General features: G+C 51.1%; 6 protein-coding genes across 6 annotated transcripts; 1 reads left to right on the top strand and 5 right to left on the bottom strand.

Annotated features, from left to right (window-relative positions):
- On the bottom strand, positions 1–2,075 carry ASPBRDRAFT_365677 (uncharacterized protein). Its single transcript, XM_067623530.1, has 2 exons — positions 2,057–2,075; positions 1–1,984 (listed from the first exon to the last, which is right to left on the bottom strand). The coding sequence occupies exon 2, from the start codon at positions 1,832–1,834 to the stop codon at positions 197–199; it is 1,638 nt and encodes a 545-aa protein (XP_067474011.1). The 5' UTR covers positions 1,835–1,984; positions 2,057–2,075; the 3' UTR covers positions 1–196.
- Positions 2,076–2,583: 508 nt separating this feature from the next.
- Positions 2,584–2,893, bottom strand: ASPBRDRAFT_365568 (uncharacterized protein). The gene has a single exon (XM_067623527.1). The coding sequence runs from the start codon at positions 2,811–2,813 to the stop codon at positions 2,640–2,642; it is 174 nt and encodes a 57-aa protein (XP_067474010.1). The 5' UTR covers positions 2,814–2,893; the 3' UTR covers positions 2,584–2,639.
- Positions 2,894–2,973: 80 nt separating this feature from the next.
- Positions 2,974–7,037, bottom strand: ASPBRDRAFT_59549 (uncharacterized protein; the record flags this gene model as incomplete). The annotated part of the gene is made up of 9 exons (XM_067628074.1): positions 2,974–3,422; positions 3,474–3,607; positions 3,659–3,819; positions 3,889–4,468; positions 4,518–5,131; positions 5,221–5,336; position 5,561; positions 5,975–6,338; positions 6,481–7,037. 9 exons carry the CDS (start codon positions 7,035–7,037, stop codon positions 2,974–2,976), a joined length of 2,976 nt encoding a protein of 991 aa, XP_067474009.1.
- Positions 7,038–8,252: 1,215 nt separating this feature from the next.
- Positions 8,253–10,568, top strand: ASPBRDRAFT_48707 (Zn(II)2Cys6 transcription factor domain-containing protein). The gene is made up of 3 exons (XM_067626148.1): positions 8,253–8,411; positions 8,491–8,535; positions 8,604–10,568. The coding sequence occupies exons 1-3, from the start codon at positions 8,332–8,334 to the stop codon at positions 10,165–10,167; spliced, it is 1,689 nt and encodes a 562-aa protein (XP_067474008.1). The 5' UTR covers positions 8,253–8,331; the 3' UTR covers positions 10,168–10,568.
- Positions 10,569–12,737: 2,169 nt separating this feature from the next.
- On the bottom strand, positions 12,738–15,257 carry sit2 (putative siderochrome-iron transporter). The gene is made up of 3 exons (XM_067626147.1): positions 14,664–15,257; positions 13,989–14,602; positions 12,738–13,927 (listed from the first exon to the last, which is right to left on the bottom strand). Exons 1-3 carry the CDS (start codon positions 14,936–14,938, stop codon positions 12,990–12,992), a joined length of 1,827 nt encoding a protein of 608 aa, XP_067474007.1. The 5' UTR covers positions 14,939–15,257; the 3' UTR covers positions 12,738–12,989.
- Positions 15,258–16,988: 1,731 nt separating this feature from the next.
- ASPBRDRAFT_137221 (putative NF-X1 finger transcription factor) lies at positions 16,989–20,408 on the bottom strand (the record flags this gene model as incomplete). The annotated part of the gene is made up of 1 exon (XM_067618869.1): positions 16,989–20,408. The coding sequence occupies one exon, from the start codon at positions 20,406–20,408 to the stop codon at positions 16,989–16,991; it is 3,420 nt and encodes a 1,139-aa protein (XP_067474006.1).
- Between the last annotated feature and the right edge of the window lie 338 nt (positions 20,409–20,746).

Raw genomic sequence — 20,746 nt, 5'->3', positions numbered from 1 at the left:
GAAAGAAAATCTGATGAAAGATCGAGTTTAGTTAAGAGATTTCGGGTTTCTTCGGGTATCCATTCAGGAACATTCTTCGAGTAATGATTTTCCTTCATTTCGCAATGCACATTCTCTTTTCTCGTTTTCTTGGGGGCGATGAAATACTTTGACCTCACCTCATCGCTGGTGGTTGAACTTTGCGAATCATTGGTATCTAAAAATCCTCCAGATTCCAGAATGCCTCATCCAAGGTGGGAAGATCATCGACCACTGTGGCATTAGGTTTCGCTGTTCCAGGGGTTTCTTTAGAGACACGGCCTTGCCGAGCATCAGTTGCACTCGTCGACGGCGCGGCATCATCGGTGTTCGTAAAGAAGGAACCAAAAAGCTTCTTTTTTCGTTGTTTGCGTTTTTCACGCCTCCTTCTATTCCTTTCTTTCTTGAGCAACATACGATCTGGATGCTGGGTTCGGTCGCCCAGCGAAGCTTCGGGCTGCTTGGCCTGCGTAGCCGAGGGCACTCCGTCTTTCGCCAAAACATGTTGTAGTAATCCAGTCTCTACGTCTTCTTCTGAATCACCAACAGTGTGCTTGCTTCGGGGTTGCGGAGAGGGGCGAAGAGCCATGGACCTTTTGATCGACGTTTGCTGTGATGGAAGAGTTTCTGGAATCGTCTCCTCAGATTGAGTCGTCTCATTCACAACAGAATCTGGTTTGGCCTCTTCTTCGGCATGTGGCGGCGATGGGATGTTGCTATGCCCTTCGTTATGCTCATCTGAGGCCTGCCCAATGGTTGGTGATTTGACCGGGACGTTCTGCTTGGTGGCAGGCTCAAGTCTTTCGTTATCGCTAAGGCATAGATTAATAGTAATTGTAGGCATGTCCTTAGCGACATCCGCAGACCTTTTCCTGCTGACTTTGGAGTGGCTCTTGGGAGGCTTCGCGGTCGAATGGTACGCATCCGGTTCAACAACGTCACGCTTTTTATCGTGTCCATTGGGGATCGGTTCAAGAGACTTTCGTTTCTTCGATGTAGTCTTCTTTTCCTCTGGCTTCGACATTGTTGCGTGGTCATCACCGGTGCTTCGCTTCCTCTTGTTGTCCTTGTTAGACGACTTTGGTCGTATCATTTTTGCTCCAATTTCATCATTGATCTCCTCGCCGAATTCAGGACCATCTAGACTCATCTGATTATTTCCATAGAGTTCAAGGTAGATCTTCTTGACATGCGCAACAAGCTTTCCAAGATCAGCCTCTTTCATACCAACTGATAGACTCTTTCGACGTATTTTGCGAACGAATTCTCGCCGTGCAGATCGTAGCACAGGATATTCGCCCTTCTTCATGAAGGGGTGTGAGCTGATGAAGGTAAGGAGTTTCATCCGCTTGTCGAAGTCCACAGACGCGAAGACGATATCCTCCTCGGAAGCGTCATCCAGAGTCTCGCCATTATCGACGACCGTATGTCCACCAAGTCCATTCACAGTCATACTAGATCCATCATCATTTTCATCGTCTTTCGAGTCCATCTGGCTAATGTGTCTCTGTGCCGCCTTCTGGGTCTTCGAGCGCTTGTTGCTTGGGAAATAAGGCGAGTTCACGTATGAAGAATGCGTAGCAGCGGTAGATGCCGAAGTCTGCTCTTCCCCGCTCTGTGTCATGTCATCATCTCCGTTAATACCATCGCTACCGCTGTAATCGTCAAAGCTGTTTTCAAAGCTTGCCTCGTCTGAGAGTATCTGATCGACCGTGCGTTGGTGCAGCTCATCGAACGAATCGTAGAGGTCGACGTTGATATGTGGAGGCGAGATCCGGACCAAGGGGTAAGTGGTGACTCCTTTGCCACCTGCCATGGCTGTGTGGTGTATGTTTTCTGAATATGGTCTCTGAAGCGTTCGATAGATGCCGACTGGGTGTGTATCTTCAATATGCAGCGGTGTGTTGAGATAGATTATAGGGATAGAGGCGCATGGTCAGGAATTCGAGAAGGAAGAGTTGAAAGACTAACACGGGGCGCAGTGAATCGATTAGTGAATGAATATTCCTCTCTATCTATCTGCAGGAGATCCACTCACAGGAGTAACACCAATCCACCATATCCAAAACCTCGCAACTCCAACAGCCATATGTGCAAGCTAGAGCAGCCACATCGACCGCGAAAGAGTGAATGAATCCAACACAAGTGTCTTTCTCAGAATTTCACTGAACCAAACAGTTGCAGTTCAATCGTCCAATCGGCCAGCAAGACAGAATTTTGGGCCATTCACGCTGAACACCAGGCGAGGGCAAACTGAAAGCAACTTAGCACACATTCCTCATTCTGCTGGCGCGCGCCGACGCGGAACCCGGCCAACGCACGGACCATATCTGATAGATCACGCCCGCCATCTGATGCGTCCCGTCCCTTCCATGTCAGGTCCTTGCGTCTGTTACAGACTCGCATCAGACCGATCGACTTCGGTTGAGAGGAGCCAAAATTGCTTTCGGCGGATGCAGTTGTACTCGGGCTGCTGCTCTACCACCCTTTGGCCTAAAATTGCCTATTAGTGTGGCTAGGTCACAGCTTCATACTACTATCGTGTGTGGAGATACAATGCGGGGCAGCAGAGTAGACGATCATTCACGTTTGTATATCTCAACCTCGAATTAGGTTCAATATTAGTAGCAGCATATTTCAAGCTGGTGACAGCGAAATACAAATACCAGTGGGAAAACACAGCTGATAACAGTGAAAAAGGCACTAACGGCGTAGTACCAAAGTAGGTGTGTGACAACAGTCGTCAAGCTAGACCATTGCTCTGCCAATACCATATATGGCCGGAAAACTATCATGGTTCATTTCAATGTTCAAGTCTATTGCTATATGTACTTTATCTCTCCATACGGTCCGAGTCAGAAGTTGTATATCCAAAACAAAGAGAACGTATCGCTCATAAAACCCTCATATATGTATAGTCATGATGCGCATATGCAGATCTTCCATCATAGGCTCTCAAACAGCGAACCCTCCGGAGTCGACCTGCCTGGGCTCCGCTGCAGCGTCGAAAGTTCCATTCGTTAGAACCCGAATTGCCTGCGCCGCGCTCTGACCTGGTCCAACCCAGGTCACATTGTGTCCTCTTGCCTCCATGAAGGACACGGTCTCGTTGTCATAATCGTACTCAAAGGTGACATGATTCGGGATCAGTTGATCATGAAGGCGTGGCTGGGCCAAAGCTTCCGCCGCTGAAAGACCTTCATCGATGACGTGTATGATGTTCTGGATAGTGGCAGTGATGATCCGACTACCTCCTGCCGACCCGGCGACGAAGAACACTGTCCCATTAGGGTGGGTGACAATGACCGGGGTGCAGGAGGACATCGGGCGTTTCCCGGGTCGTATAAAGTTTGCCTCGGAGGGGATATAGCCGAAGGAGTTGGACGAATTAGGAATAGAGAAGTCTTGATAACAAGTCAGTAGCTGCAGTAAGCAGGAGCAAGTATGTATCCTACCATCCATCTCATTGTTCATTATGATACCGGTCTCAGGAACCATAACTGTGGAGCCAAAGAGCAGATTGATGGTCGTGATCGCGGAAATGGCAAGCCCAGTATGATCAATGGTGGCAATATGCGAGGTACCCGGTCTGCATATGTTAGTTTCTTGAGAGGCATGATGCCAATCAGGATAGACCTACGTTTCAAGACTCTCAAGCCCCTGCGGATTGTATGCAGACACGGCCTGAGTACGCTGGTCGGATATATTTCTTCGGATCTCTTCAATAGTAGAATCCGCTAGCATCATTTTCTGGTACGTGTCCATGCCATCGAGAAAAGAAGGGTCCCCTAGATTGGCCCTCTTTATCAAAAGTTAGCCAACCTCTACCTATTCAGCTGCCCGGCAGTTAACCAGAGTGGATAAGCGTACCAATCCATATCCAAAGCGTATAGCCTCATCCATCCGATGGGTGCTCAGGTTCAGAGTGTCCGGACTGAAAAAGTCATCGTAAGTCCCCAGAACTTTGAGCACGTTCATAGCCACGATACCACTGGATGGGGCTGGGGTGCTAGTAATCCGATATCCGCGGTAATCAATTTCCGAGACATTTCGGATAGCGACCGTGTAATTGGCCAAATCCTCAAGCGTCATTGTCCCGTTGGCTTTCTGTACTGCATTTATCATAGTCTTCGCGATTGATCCAGAGTAAAAGGCATCAGGGCCCTCGTTCGCGATGGTTTCCAGCGTGGCCGCATACCGTTTTCGCGTGATAGTGTCACCGACACCAAGTCTGGTTCCATTGGGGGCGAAGTCGAGCGCCCAGGTAGGGTCCCGAGACAAAAAGTCTTCCCCGTCCCCGACAGCAGCTTCCATATAACGGACCAGATCCTGCCCAACTGGCCACCCCTCCCGTGCGGTTCGGATTGCGGGCTGCACAACAGCTGACCAGGGAAGCGAGCCATACTTGCTGTGGAGATACTCGAGACCACGCAGTTCCCCCGGAACGCCACTTCAAGTATGTTAGACATTGTAGCATCCACACAAGAAAGAGTACTCACCTTGCAAGACCCCCAATGGTAGAAGCCTTCGTATTGTTCTCAAACATATCCTGGAAAGCGGCTGCCGGGGCAGTTTCGCGGAAATCGATGGCTTCGAAGGAGCCTTCAGGAGTCTTAACGAGCATGAATCCACCTCCTCCGATTCCACTATGGTACATGCCTTTTCGGCTAACGTCAGACGCAAGCACTTCTCCAGTTATTACAGGCCAACTCACCAACAGTTCCAACGCAAAGCATTGTCGCGACCATCTACGATCGGAATCAGCAAGGTGCCGCATGAATGACAGATCCGGCTGGGACGTTCTCACCGCGTCAGCTGCATTTCCCCCAATGTTTATGATATCAGTTCCATGGCGACTGCAGATGGCACTTTCGCTCGCCACGGCACCGCGCTTCCCATCCTCCAACTCATTTGTTAGGTCAACTCGGCTAGTCGCGAATTCTAGGGGTGAGGTGAGCACACCCGGCAGGTGTATCGCTATTATAGTTAACAGGAGCGTCGGCAATAGAGTGAACTTCGCAAGGCGGAACATAGCCGAGGCACTGGGTCGCTTATCGTTCAACAAGTTCCACTGTGATCGCGCGACCGGGGTCTCCCAGGTTTCGAGAAGTGGCTGCAGAAACAGAGCGATTAGAAGCACGATTAAATAATGACGCAAGATCGCACGAAAGAGGATCGACGAAAGCAACTCGGTCTAAATACCTGCTTCTCCGCATCTTGGCTCGACCTTTGACCGGACTGATAGGTCTCCATGTCGCAAAGAAATTCGACTTCGGGTCCAGTAGGGTCAGAGCGACAGCGTAGACACGTCGGCGAGACTTAGCGGGTGCGGAGGATCAGCATCGGAGAGCCCCGTGAACCTGGTGCGCCAGAGTTGGAGGGCGCCCTAAACGCAGACACGCTACCCTAAGGAAGTAGAAGGGGTGTGAAAGAGGACCTGCCTCGGCGATGCAGGGAGAACAAGAAATAAGGAAAGCCTTCACCGCGGTGAGCCCCAGCCATATCGGGGACAGCCCTGGTCCGAGATAAGCAGCGAGGGCACCCTGCAATCGACAGTCGTGACTGGGACTCTGCAATCGACAGTCGTGACTGGGACTCCGCATTCCTGGGTCGTGCTTATCGAGCGCGGTTCCGCCAACGGGAAGTCAGCCGCCACTCGCCGGCCCACGTCACGCGATAACGGTGGCCGAGTTAGGCTTGCCCGGCGACTACTAATGAGCCGAACGGTGGTCTCCCCAATCGAAGTGCAGCCATCCGCCAAGCTCGTCGAGGTTCCCCGGATTGTCAAGTCATGGTAGGTAGTCACACCCATGAATTTGCCAAATCCTTACCTCATAGCTTTACTTTGACTTTCGACTTTCGACTATCATTGCCGCTATCTGCGCTTTCCTCAAACATATAGCAGAGCTCCCGGCAACAATTTACCGTGTTGCTCCCCTCACGTTTAGAGCTCCACGGCCTCCTTTGTCCAGGTGATGGTCTCGGTCCATATTGATGGTATGTCTTCCTGCGATTGCAGGACTGTTTCGATGAGACGTCGGCCCCAGTCTCGGACAAACCATTTGTCGGAGAGAAGGTGCAATCCGACCCCGTAGTGTAGAAATAGCACCCGGCCCACCCAATCCCCACTTTTTAGCAGGGCAATGTAGTCTTCGCTGATGTTTATGGGCCACGCAATAATGCCACCGTTAGGGCCACCGAACGGCCATCGTTTGATGGCTTCATGAAGAATATTCCACGTATTTTGGTACGTAGTTTGGTTCGGCCCGCCAAGGCTGGTGAATTTCCTTTGCACCCGTTGTAAAGATTCCATGATGGCACTTGTTGGATGTTAGCATCCCTCGACCGAGTCTTGCGAGAATTCTGAGAACCTACCCGCGTAGTTTAATCTGGGATTCCTGTACACTAGAAAAGAATTAGCATTTGAATACCATCTCTGGTAAAAAGAGGGTAGGCAAGTACTGGTAGGGATTCCCATCTTGATCAACCTCGTCATCCTTATACTTTAGCCACCCTTGAAGGTCGCCCCGATATTCCATGCCGCTGAGTTGTTCGAAAAGAAAAGCACAGCCCGCTATGAGTTGTCGGATCTCCAGGACATGGGACAGAGGCTCAAATGTATGCTTGTCCTGAGTAACACACGGGTAGGCCGTTGCGCAGAGCATGATGAATATGGAGCACAAAAAGGCTGGTGCGCAGTTCTCGGGGGTCATTTCTGCGAGTACACGAGTAAACGCTGAACAGGCCCGGTTCTGGTACTTAAGTGCGACCTCAAGCCATGAATGGTTATCATGAGTGTTCAGGTACGCTAGATGAAGAGCTGACATCGCTAGTAGACTGTCTAGCAAGAAGGCATGAGAGACCGCGATCCGTGGAACAACCACTTGGAAGTGGTGTGCATCTAGTCGCCCTTGACAGAGCGTGATGTAGGTCTCTGTTAGATAATGGTGGAAAAGCTTCATCTCAAGCATCCTGTCTGATGGCGATTCTCCCTCGAGACCAGGAAACACATGAGGCATGTCTTGGGGTGTGGACGCATGCTGGCTATCCGCCTCACTTGACGGAGGGTATGTGCAATCTAGTCTCCTTTTCTTGCATAAGCCACATCGTGGTGTTTCTTCGTCGCACTATGCCAGTGGGTCAGCATGCGAACATATGATACTGTTGGAAGAAAAAGAAAACAACGTGGACAATGTCATCATCGAGGCAGCGGCAGCGCAGAGATCACCGATCCTGGAGGGAATGGAAAGAGGAAGCGAACTGGGTTGAGAGACGGGAGAAAAGAGAGGAAGCCAGACCTTCACATGCCGTTTCTTACATTGGAGACAACCCTTCCGGGACTTGGTATGACTGCGGCGGGAGGGCATTCGGAAGAGTGCCAGGCACGGAAGGGGGAATGACGTAGCTGTCAAGGGCGAAATTTATCTAGTCCCGGTTAAGGTAGAAGCTGCGCGACGATAGTACCAGTAGTACTAGTTTCTTGGTTGTGAAGAATAGGTCAAGCAGTACTAAGAGTGCGTGGAGTGAGAATAATCACAATGACCACAGCACACAGTCCGATAACAAGAGAGCCAATGCAGCAGACAGACCAAGCCTAAAATGATAGAAATATCACAGGAAATGTCTGTTGGAGATGGGACGATGGAAATAAGAGAAACATGAGCTGCGGGTAACCCGAAGCTCCATCCAACAATCCATCGGGATCGGGACTCGCCGTTTAGGGAAGGGAAGCTGGTGCCGGGCCTGAGGCCATTATGGCAGGTTCTGCCGGTATCAGCTTATCTAACAAGGTTGTTGATTGGTGGCATCTTGCTTACTCAGCTATGTACCTGACATGGGCGGATCCAGTGGAAACTTCAAGTTGTGTACTCCGTACGTAGTATGTTATTCTTAGATGGACTGATCCACTAGGACCATTCATCTGCAATGCTTTTTGGTCTTGTATCCGCCTGTATGCCTGTTTCACTAACTGGGGTCAAAAGGCCTTTTGCTGAGCTCCGGCTAGCCTTGACAATCCTTCACTAGGCTCCTATACAGCCTGAGGCAGCAGCGACTCTCATTATCGCCCCCACCCAGGACCTTGAATCGCGGTCTCCCACTACGGGCAACTAGCAGCCCATGCATCCAGTCAACGTCCGAAATGCGGCCAGATCCCTGTCACTTGCCACGTGATAGCGGTAGATGGGCCGCTGAGCAGGATAAGTGTTAGTTACAGAACACAAATTCTCATCCAGAAAAAATCTCAAGGCTTGTGGTACCTGTGGTCCGCTAATCGGGACCAGACTGCTCACATTTCCCAGCTTTGCGGCAAGAATGAATGCTGAAGACCCCTCCACGAGCCGGCGACGACGGCTGAACTCGACCAGGTCGCGGAGGGGCTGCATCACATGTCGGTGAGTGAGGAAGCCCTGTTACAACCTACGCCACCAGCAACTCACAACTCACTAACTCCTTATCGTGCGGCCACGGCAGGATTCGTCGCGTCAAATGTGATGAACGCAAGCCGGCTTGTCTTCGGTATGCAAACATTGGGAGATTCTGACGCCTCTGTCGTGGGAAACCCCCACACTGACCACCTGGGATAGATGCACCAGTACGGACCGGAGGTGTGATGGCTATATGCCCATGCCTTATTCGATACGCATCGCCAAGCAACTGGCACAAGTTACTACGTTTGTCAGTCCGGTCGAGTCCCGAGCCCTCGAGTTCTTCTTTCGCAAGTCTGCAACGCTCCTGGCCGGTTACTTCAATGCTTCGTTCTGGACCCGCACGGTTTTACAGCTCAGTTTGACTGAGCCCACGATCCGCCAAGCCATTGCTGCGATTGGCTTTCTCTGTGAAACAGAGGGGACGTCTACGTCTTTGGGAATGGCACACCGTTGGCAGTCCTCCCGTTCCGACTTGGCACTACATCTTTACAACCGGGCCATCCGCACCACCATTGATAAGGTTTCCTCGGGCACAGACGCTGTACCTCTAGTCATAGCAACCAGTATTCTGTTCGCAATCCTCGAGTTTCTCCGCGGAAATGCTGCCGTAGCTGCCTCGCATATCATCAACGGGCTCAACCTGGTGCGGTCCTGGCGGGCGTATCGAGAGCGATCCCACCCCACAAAGAGTTCTCGGACACATTGGGTGGATGCTGAATTGACCCCGATATTGATTTTTTTCTCTGTGAATACATACGAACAAACGGGACTCAACCACCTCATAAGTATACCACGAGAAAAGGTGCATGTCAATCCCGTGGATGCTCAGGGCAAACTCACCCTGAATTGGCGGTTTGAAACCTTCCATCAGGCACGCATCGCCCTCCTCGACTTGATGCTTTACTACATTGGAAATTTTCGTGACTGGCAAGATCTGGCCAATGTGACAGACCTCCCGCACTCACCCGCTCTGAGGTGGATCGATACTTTCGAGCATGCTGCTCGGCGATGGAGTGCAAACTTTGAATTGCTGGTGCAACGGAAGCAATCGGCGTGTGGACCGGTCACGAAGAACGAGATCGATGCTACTCGCATGCTCTGGTATTGTCTCCGTCTAGGGCTCGATCGATACCGTGTGACCAATGAAAGCGACTGGGATGGGTTCCGCGCTCTTCACGAGGATATTGTCTCAGTCGCCAAACGTCTGCTCAGTGACTCAGAAAACTACCCCAATGATGTCCCCAAAACGATGAGTCTGGACGTACAGATGTTGTATCCGTTGCAGGCTGTCGCCTGGAAGTGCCGCTGGCCGGACCTTCGCCGTCAAGCCCTGGATCTGCTGCAACGGATTCCGAAGCAAGAACTACTCTTTCATGCACCGAACTACCACGCCGTCTGCAGCCGGATTATGGAGCTTGAGGAGAGCACGGTGTGCGAAGGCATGCTTCCTCCAGACCACGCCCGAGTTTATAGTTTCGTCATCACTTCTACCCCGGCCACGACGGCGGACCACCCCATTTACTCCGTCACTTTTACTACCTTCCCACATGGCCGAACCAGCGAGCCACACTTCCACACAGAATCATTATGGCTTCATCCATCGCAAGCGGGGGTCACGATCACCGTGCCACCTGTTGACCTGATGCAACGCCGTGACTGCGTCACCAGTCGCTCAGACGAATACCCACACTACAGCTGCACCTCAGTACCTGCAACATAAATTGATGTAGATAACACAGGCCTGGTGGTAAGCCACTAGGCATATAGCCAGACAAAGCACAGCATGTATCCAAACTTTCACAGCGGTCCTAATACCGATGAGTCGTACGTATAATAACTCCTCTTGATATTATCGATGCGATAACATGGGCGGCCATCCAAAATGAACGCTATAACATATACAGACAGCCGTATAAGTTCAACAAACTTGAAAAAAGGCACCGAGGCAGAAGTGAAGGAAGCATACTAAAGTAATCACCCCACCACCTGATTTCTACTAGCTAGTAACAGCCTCAAGCTCGCTTCTTGCTTTCAACTTGAATATAATACATTGCTTAACCCTTGACTACTACCCCTACATTACCCTGGGCGCTTTGAATCTAGTCTAATTCAGCAAATAGTTACCCAGATTCAACTGAAGTTCGGTGTTCTCCGTAAGGTGGAATGATTTACTATTCGGGATGGGAACAGTGAGGCTAAATAGAACACCCTTCCATAGCGACTTACGATTATACAAGTAGAATATATATATCGCCGGCGACATATGGAGTATACACATATTCATCTGCAGTGAGTATCTGGTTCACGATAAAGAACAAACTAATTCTAGCACTCACCAATTGACCCACTTCAGTCCTGGAGTCATCATTTCCCCGGAATACCCGAACGAGAGGCGTTGAATGCCGCTGGGATTAGGCTGTAGATAAGACGGGAGAAGAGGATCGGGCGTGAGGTCGAGTGGTACTATTGGTAGACGGTTAGGAAGAAGAGTTCGTTGCTGTGTTCTACTAGGCTGACGAGTGGAAAGTAATGAGGCGGGGTGTGAATGAGAAGGGTCGGTGAAGACTGGTTATTAGTAGTAGGGTTGGGAGGTCATGGGGGACGTAGCTATCATTGTTGGTTAGTCATTAGTTATTGGTTGCTTTTTGAGGACGGGGGAGGGTTAATGGGTGGATAGTACTAGGAGTATACATACAATTTATATTCCAAATTCTCAACTCAGACAATCTCTAATGGACTACTCGTCAACGAGCACCACGTAGGCCTACGTCCCATTGCAATACTGCTAGTAGTTGGAAAGACCCCAGAAAACCTGTTTTTGTACCATTAGCGGGGGAAAGAAAAATTACTGATAATCCTCGAACAGATTCTTCCCAGTTTTTGCCGATCGAGCAAGATACTTCAAATAGTCATCTCTTTTATTGAACCCTTGTGCAACAGTACCCACATAAGAGTCCTTGTGCGCGTATATCCTAGCGTCCGGAAGATGCTGCGCGAATTAGTGCCGAACCCAAGATAATCATTACAGTCATGATAGTTAGGGTATGTAGTTGAGCAATCTTTCGAAGCTCTGTAGTATCAGTACTCCCTCAACCTTGGTAGGACAGACCATTCCAGGGGGCTCATTCTCGGGAGTCGTTGACCATAGCTTCGTAGACCATGTCCCAGTCGAATGATCCCTGTCAGGTTCTTGACGAAGGCATCGTCGGCGAGCACCACGGAAATGTGAACCGAAACAGCTCCCGCCCGCAAGCTGCATGATGATCACTTCAGGCTGACTGCCATTCACAAGCGTTAGGTGAAAGTACCCAGGTCAATAACAACAACGACCGAGTCAATTGTTGCTTGTTACACAGTGCGGAATGTAGTCAACCTGATCGGCAAGCAAGAAATTTATTCATTCAACATCCTACCTAATGATGTATGTTATTATGATTGCTACTATGCTATCCAAAAGCTTATAAATACTGTTTGATTCTCGCTATAGTCTCTGGTACTAGAGCAATACTTGGACACTTGGAATACATCCAGCTTTGGAAAATCCTTCCAATTTGAAATCACAACTACAATGAAGACCTTTTCATTTCTTGTCGTCCTCGGTATTCTAGGAATCCACCTGGCTGCTGCCCAAGAAGACTGTGTATGAATCTGATAGACATACTATCCTTTATCCTCATCCTCAGACTATCATTCTTTGTCATTTTACAAACTAACGAATCTTCAGCAACCAAATGCGGAATGGACTGACTGTGGATCGGCTTGTCCGCAAACATGCACGGATCTTACTCCGATCTGTACGCTTAGGTGTATTCAGCAGTGTCAGTGCAATGTTGGTTTTATTTTGAATGATGTAAGTTTGACATTTTTGATGATATCATATTAGGTATATATCATGTCAGCTAACATTGCTCCAGGCTGGTGATTGTGTACTGCCGACGGACTGTTAAAAAGCGATTATTAGGATATAGTAGTATATATTACTAGTATGCTAGTTGCGTTATTTCTGGATTCAATCTATACAAGTTACTATTGGTCGATATGGATATATTCAAATCATGTAGCGATCATCTTCTGTTGAGACATTCACGTCAGGCATCACACCTGATCTTTTGCCATGCCGTAGGAGTATCGCGCCGGCGAAGACATTGCCGTCGTTGGTGGTACCGATTAGGGGGGTGGATGTGGGTGAGAATGTCGGTGTTGTTGCTGTGAGTGAGTGCGGGAAGGAGGAGGCTATAGGAAAGTGGGTAGGGTTTGGGGAGGAGCGAATTTGTGGGGGTGGAATGCGATGTTGAAGAAGTGGTCTGGTGTTGATTCTTATCTGGGGAAATATGTGACACCAAGTATGGGGGAGTGAAGGAGAGACAGCAATGCAGGGAGACATTCAAGGAGATGGCACTTCTGTAGGGATGGCAGGGATAATTGCATCAAAACTTGATAATAATACAGGGTGATATTAAAGTGAACATATAATTGTGAGAAAGTAAAACCAAAACAATAACCTCCCAACTTCTTTACTACCCACAGACATCTATCCCAACTTTAAATCATCGTACCCTTATTCTGCTTCCGGTCAACCCGATAATTCTTCCAAACCGCAATCGCCGGGAATCCCAGCACCAAAATCGCCGTCCCAGCAACAGACCCATACATCTGACTTCTGCCCCAAGCATAATCCACCGCGTTCCTGGTGGCCGATCCCACCGGAAACTCCATCTGCGCAGTATATCCCCCGAGGTAAATCTCCGTCGTATTACCCTTCAAATCCGCAGGGAGACGGCTCTCCAGCGCCTGCGGGAAGATATTGGTATACACCGCCGCAGCCACCGCATATCCGATAGCACCGCCGAGACTCGAAAACAGTCCCAACAGCGACAACATCATGGGCACGCCTTCGCGATCCGCAGCAGCCATCACCGCCATATCATCCCCAATGACGATCGTGCCGCCGCCAAACGCAATGAAGATCTGCGACATGATCACGTAGTTGATATCATTACCACCTTCGCCGCGGAAATGAATCATCAACCCTGCACCCAGACACAGCAGCGGCAAGCCGAAGCACAGGCACGTGTACTTGAAGTGTTTGGTGTAGCGGATCCAGACGCCAAAGACCACGCCCCAGAAACAGGATCCGACGTTGTAGATCTGCGTCATGTACCCTGTCATCGAAACGCTCAGGTTGAACACCACGATGCAGAAGTCATAGAAATACAGATCCCAGCAATAGAAGCTGAAATAGGACACCGCCGACATGATGCACGCTCCGAGCACCGTACGCTGTCGCAGCAACTCGTACCGCACAAAGTGCTTCCGTGTGAACCATTTCTCCCACGCGGCGAAGACAAACAGCAGAACGAAGCCGACAACAACCATGGCGATGAACTTGGCACTCTTGTATTGCGCGCGTCCGTATTGCTGCAGACTGAAGGGGAGGAGGAGCAGGACCCATGCGGCCATGAGCAGACAGGCGCCGATCACTGTTTCGTTAGTATAACAGCACGGTCGATGGGGATAGTGTTAAGGCATGACATGACGCACAATCAAACTCGTGAATATAGTGAACAATCGACTGCATCGTTGTCCGACCACTATCCTCCCTCTTCAGCAACCCCATGCTCTCCGCCTTGCGCTGATAATACTTCAACAACACCACCAATGGCGCAAACGCTACCGGCATAACAATCGCAAACACACCATACGCCCAGCGCCACGTCGCCACCTTGAGGAACGACTCACCCGCCAACGGCCCCGTAAATGCGGTACAGATGAACGGTGTGCTCGCAAATGCGAACGTAAATGCCCGGTTCTGCAAGCCCGACGTATCGGCAATATAAACGTCCAACACAAGATAGATACCCGAGTATCCCACATAGAAGAGGACATAGCCCGCCGCATAGGAATTCGGACCATCGCACGCCGCAAGCACAATCAATCCAATGGTATAAATGACCATCCACACGACTAGACCCTCGGCACGACCCCAAATGTTCAGCGTCTTTGCGATCGGCAGCTTCAGCACCCCGCCGATGATGCTGTAGAGGATGCTGGCGGTGCTGACTTGCGGGGCGGCTTTGAAGTCGGCGTAGGCGCGGTTGATGACAGTGCCGCTGATGGAGTTGTTGAGGGCGAGGAGGAAGAAACATACCCATATCCTAGAACTGTTAGACAAATCAATTGTATGGGAGTGGGAAAGGAAGGTAGGTAGGTAGGTACCAAGCATAAGTCGCATAAACAGCTTTCTTGCTCCAAACTAGGGCCGCCGCTTCGGCCTTTTGCACACCCAGCTGGGCATCCTGGGTGACTTCGTCGGGGTGAGTTTCGATTTCTTTTTCATTCTGCGCTTCTAGACTCAGTTGGGACTGGTCGGAGCTGGAGAAGATGCCGTCGCCATGGCCAGACGAGGTGACTTCTTTGGTATGGGACTCGGCGGACACAGAGACCTCCTGGTTGGTTTCCATGGTGGTTTTCTCCTCCTTGAAGAAGCGCATGGTTAGGAAGAAAAAGTAGAAGAAGCGTTATACTTCTTCAAGTGAAATATAGCACCCCTAATAAGCCCACTGGACTAAAAAACAACCCTCCCAATCGATTCAAGCAGAAAGGGAAGGAAGAAAAGGAAAGGGATGGGAATCAAATCCAGGGATGACCAGAAACCATCAGAGTCAGACACACTGCAGTCAGACAGACGTATTTAACCAACAAGAAACCCCACAAGATGATTTGACAATTTTCCACTTTTCCGCACGAGACGCGGTGCAAAGCAGAAACTAACTGAACTTGTTGAAGAAATGAACGAACGGCCGGGGGGGGGGGGGGGGGGGGGGGGGGAGCCGATCCCTTAAACCCCTACTACTAGTCCTACTTACTAGGAAATATAAAATAAAAATAAAAATATCCCACTGGCCCGATCTGATAAACATACGACGGATCAGATAACTGACCCTCATCGGCACCAATCATGCCTGCGAGTGACTCGGTTGGTGAAAAAAAGTTTAACTGGGTTTGTTGGAGGCTTTGATTTGCTCGGCGATCGCCAATCCGGATGGTGTTGGGGGTTCAGCTGAGAGAGTGTCTCACTCTCCTATCCTTGGGTGGTAGACTTATGCAATACTACTTCTACGGGATGTTGATAGAGATACCGCGATGCTAGATGAGATACCATGATACTTCATATCAATCGGATAATACTCCCTCGAAGAAATGAAATATCCTACCTGATCCTTCCAAGTGAAAGAGTCAAATGTGAATGTGACCACCACCCGATCGTCATCAACGGGAACTCCGGGTTGGAGTGTGGAGTACGTACGGAGCACCAACAGCAAATCTTAGCTGGGTTGAAAATGAAAATCAGCCCCCCAATCCAATCCAATCCAATCAATCAATCCCCCCGGGGAGTCCGGCCGTCCGTCTCATCAGCTCATCGTATCATCATGGGGATCATCCCACGTTGTCGTACACAGTACACGAAAATCCTCCGATTACCTTCTCATTGCATATTTCATTCCGGTGGAAAGAAACCGAGAGAATCCTCAATCACCATCAAAGACCATTCAGTTGTGCGAGTGATCAAACAGCAATAGTCAAAATTTCAATTCTAACAGCAGATTCTGCACCAGGGTCCAAGGATCCAGCATCCCTAAGGGTCCATCCCACTCACACGGCGCAAAGCCAGCAAAATGACTGGATGGCGGAATGTCTGTGTGTGTGTGTGTGTGTGTGTGTGTGTGGGCCCACAATCATGATCATTCCAGTAAATTAAATCTCTCAAGTCTCAAGTCTCCAGTCTCAAGCCACTCAGACAAACACACACGGGGCCGACGCTAAACAAGTCTCATTGCACTTCATCGTATTTATTTAAACTAAATTAGTCTGAATCTCAAAAGGGGGAGAGACGAGAGAGAGAGCATTATGATCTACGCAATCGTGCGTGAATGAAAGCTGAAACAAAGATCAGCAGTTTGTGCTTTTAGTAGTTACTTTGCACGTCCACTCACAGACGATCTAATCTTATCATCCATCATATCTGATAATTATGATTCGATCTTGGGTTTTCTTTCTTGTTTCCGATGACGAGGCCACACATGGGGGGCTTTGATTACGAGCTGCGGTGAAGCTTAATTCAATTAGTAATATATTGGTTTAGGAAGAAGGAAGCACTTCATGATTTGGCCTTATTGGGTTGTTGTGGTTCGGGGATATCGTCTGGTTCAATTGTCAATGAGCGTGCCTATATTTACAATCGGTCCTTTTCTACTTCGCTTTACGAGTATACTCATCGGTATCCTAAAAATATATATAGTATTTTTTTTCCTTTTTCTTTAACTTCTTGCTATCGTGTTTATCAATTAAACATCCCAACTTTTGATGTTCGTAGAGCATAAAACTACCGCTATCGAACCGCCATATATGCACGCTAAACTTTGCAACAATGGCAACTCGTGACCATGAAAAAGAAACCACAACCATGCCCACACTAAACTCATAACAAGGTTTAGGGGAGCATGCTGAACAGAGCATCACACCTTCATTTGGAACCATGCATTAAGCATCTCCACCCCCACCGACATCAGAACCCTCCTTCTCTCTCTCCACCGACGACCCCTGACTCCTCGATCCCTTCACTCCTGACCGAAGCACCAACTTCTCCTTCTTAGGCTGCTGCTGCTGCTGCAGCAGCAGCGCCATATCCCCAACATCACGATCAAGTGCAGCATACATAGTAGCACTAGACCACGGCGCTACAGCAGCCGGAGTAACCGTCCCCGAAGTGGGAGCAGAAGAAGGAGCAGAACTCCGTCCCGCACCGAGAGCCAGATTGCTTCTCTTCGAGGCAGCCACCTGCGCCCAGCCGCTCTCGCTAGATCCATTGGTATGTGCGCGTGCCGCTTCGCGCTGGGCTTTGGCCTCCGCGGCGGCGAGACGCTGCGCTTCTTGCTCCTTGAGGCGCTGGCGATCACGCAGCTTGACGCAGTCGCCCACGCTCATGCCGCCGATACCAATGGCTGTGCCGTTGCCCGTGCCGAAGAGGGGCGGGGTCCAGAGGGTGGATTTCAATACGAAGACATGGCGGTGGGGTTCCGGATCGAAGCTTTCGCTGGCGAAGCCCCAATCTGCTGCGAGAGAGTGGGTAAATGCGCGGAGGGGGGATTTGGCGGGCTGGAAGCGGGTGGAGCGCTCACTTGGGGTGGTGGCTAGGGTGTGCAGGGTGGATTCGACGGTTTGTAGGGTGGAGAGGGGGTAAGAGGAGGAGAGTTGGATGTAGATATCGAGAGTTTCGGCAGAGTACGGGAGGTTGGTGGAGGTGAGGGATTGCGAGATAGTTGTTGTTGGGTTGATGTCCACGCCTAGGGCGGAGGCAAGAGACCGGTTCCGTTCGAGACGAGCGCATTCGTCGTCGCAAGATAGCGGTGTTACGGCTGGTCCGCGTTGCGCTTGCTGGAGTTGGCCCTTGGAGACAACGGCCTTGGCTGCGTTGCACCGACGTTCCTGGCGGAGTCGTCCACAGTCACATGTTACCGTGATCATGGACTTGCAGGGCGTCTTCTCCGGGCATGGATAGGGCGCATGGCATGGGTCGGTGCAGGGGTGACCGCACATGGTCTTGGTCTTGCCGCATGCCTGCTGGCAGGGCTTCGTAGCATCCTCGCAATCGCCGGGCCGGTGACAGTGTTTCTGACAGGTGTGGGAGCCGCATTTGAGCAGCTGGCCGCAGACCTGGCCACAGCGGGCGTCAGCAAGCCAACAGGGCTGGTTCTTCAGAACCCGCTTGCCACAGAGGCAGCTCTTCTCTGTCAGGTATGGACACTTGGGGCAACTTTCGTCGTCGGTATGGCAGTTATGGGGCGTCTGAGGATGGCCACACGGCTTGGGGCGCTCACAGGGAAACGAGCATGCCGGAGGTTGCGTCCCGCAGGGGAGAGGCGGATGCAGGATTGATCGACCGCAGTTACACGGAATCTCCTCGAAAATAGCCTCTCTGCAGGTGTTGCAGGGCCCCTTGTGACAGATCTCCGGGCATGTGTGCCGTCCGCATTTCAGCATCCGGCCACAAACCCGGGTACAGATATGCTCAGCTTCAAAGTCCTCGTCACTAGGTCGCAGATGGGATTTGAGCTTCCGGCGGATAGCCTGACGCTCGATAGCCTTCTGCTCGCCAGGACAGCATCGCTCAGTGCAGGCATGGCGGCCACAGTGCAAGCCGGCTTTGCAGATGCGGAAGCACTGCGGCGGTTCCATCTCGCCCTGAGGACACATCGTTGTGAACGTGTTGCGTCCACAACGGCACTGAACGGGCACATTCTGGAAGCAGGGCCCACAAGACCCGGTATGGCAGACCTTGGTGCATGGATGTCCACAGGGAAGCAGCTTTCCACAAGCCTTAGTACAATTGGGGATTGCATCCTCGCAAGACGTCCGCGGTGAATATCCAGTAATCTGGTCCAGAGGCGTCTTTCCACAAGGGCAGTCAAATACGACATCTGGAGACCGCGGACAATGAGCAGGATGTGCATCTTGCGGATGGCAGCTCTTCTGGCAGAAATGAACACCACAGTCAAAGGGGCGACTGCACTCATCTCCACAGCTAAAGCAACCAGTCCACTCCTCGATGCTATCTTCCCGCATCAATTCACTATCCAACTCCTCGTCCTTCGAGCTGCACAGCATCTCCGTCTGTACCTTTCCGCAGTAACACCGCGCCTCAATCTTCTCTTCACAGGAGCCACACAAGCCTTCATGACACGGTCGAGGACAAGTATGCTCACCGCAAGGCAACAGATCACCACAAATTTCGCCACAGCTCCATCCATTCTCATAATCCGTATCCTGGCAACGCTTCGTCGACGAGTTCCTTCCGCAAAAGCAATCTTGCGTTGGCCCCATAGCCGTACAAGGTGCACAAGGCCCAGCATGACAAGTCGCATCACACGGATGGGGACATCCTTTGCGCGTCCTCGCGCAAGTCTGTCCACATGAATGCGGCGGCAGGCCAGGGAACGAGCGCGGATCGACCTCCTTCTCACACCAGCAAGTATAAGTCGACGGGAACACTTCCTGGGGCAGATTGCAACCAGGACAGCGCCACGCGCGAGGCGCACTACTCTCTCCATTCTCGCCATCCTGTCGCTGAGCAGCCGCCGCCCCCTCATTTCTCGACCACTTCTTCACGCAGCTCAAATGGAAGACCGTCCAGCAGAGCCCGCAAGACCAAACACGAGATCTCTTTCCTAGCTCACTCGTGCAAATCGGGCATTCGTACAGATTGTGCGCAATATCCTCGTGGATTCGAGTGGCGATATCGGAGGCCGTTGATTTCGTCGTAACTTTCGCCGGAGGCGGCGGTGGCTGAGACCGTGGCTGTTTCTGATTATTATTACCGGTGTTGTTATTGTTCTTCGCCTTCGATTTCCCTTTTCCTCTCCCAGTACCAGACGCAGACGCTGCACCCTTGGGAACTTCTTCCCCAGTCTGCTGCTGCTGCGCCGGTGCAGCACCAGGCACGAACACAGGCGCATCCGCCCTCAACCCGGCATCATCCACCCCAACACCATCCGGTATCGCTTGACCATCCTGCTCCTGCTCCGGTCTCGTCAATCTTCCTCCAAAGGTCCGTCCAGCGGGAAGCGTAGCCTGATCGCCACCGCGTGGCCGACGACTCGCGCCTGCCCCTCTTCCCCCTCTCTTGTTGCCTCCCCTCGGTCCTCGCGGCGGAGGCGGTGCGTCTCCGTTCGGTGTGGTGTCCGTAGGCGGCTGAGGTTGATTGCGAGGCTGCGCGTCTGGAGCAGTCTGAGTCTGTGTTTGTGTCTGTGTCTGAGCCTGGGCTTGGTTCGGTGTCTGTCGACCGCGGCCACCACGGCCTCTGCCGCGTCTCGCGGGTCTCGGGCGCGGGGTATTGGTGGTGTTAGGATTGGAGGCTCCAACAGCCACGGGTGTCGGAGCTGGAGCTGCAGAAGTAGCAGACATGGTCTCCGTCTCCAGGGTCCTTGAGAGTGGGTGAGATGTTTGCGGTGGCGGTGGTGGGAGGGCAATCATGCACCAGCGCTAATGGGCGATAACCGCCGATCCAGATATTAACTAAGTAGTAGTTTGAACGGGAAACGGAAAAAATATTGTATGTAAGAACGAGGGAATAAAACAACTCTCCTCGACGGTAAATACCCTACCCAGGAAAACAAAAGAAATGAGAGTAAGAAGAAGAAAAGACCTTGCAGGCCGAAGGAGCAGATAAGTGTAAGCGAGAGAGAAAGCGACCGAAGGGATGGAATTTGATGGTGGTTCGTTCGCGTTGTTCCTGAGCTCGG

Source organism: Aspergillus brasiliensis (genome assembly GCF_001889945.1).
Source record: "Aspergillus brasiliensis CBS 101740 unplaced genomic scaffold ASPBRscaffold_19, whole genome shotgun sequence".
Taxonomy (NCBI): Eukaryota; Fungi; Ascomycota; class Eurotiomycetes; order Eurotiales; family Aspergillaceae; genus Aspergillus; species Aspergillus brasiliensis.
This window is presented reverse-complemented; position numbering and strand designations above follow the sequence as displayed.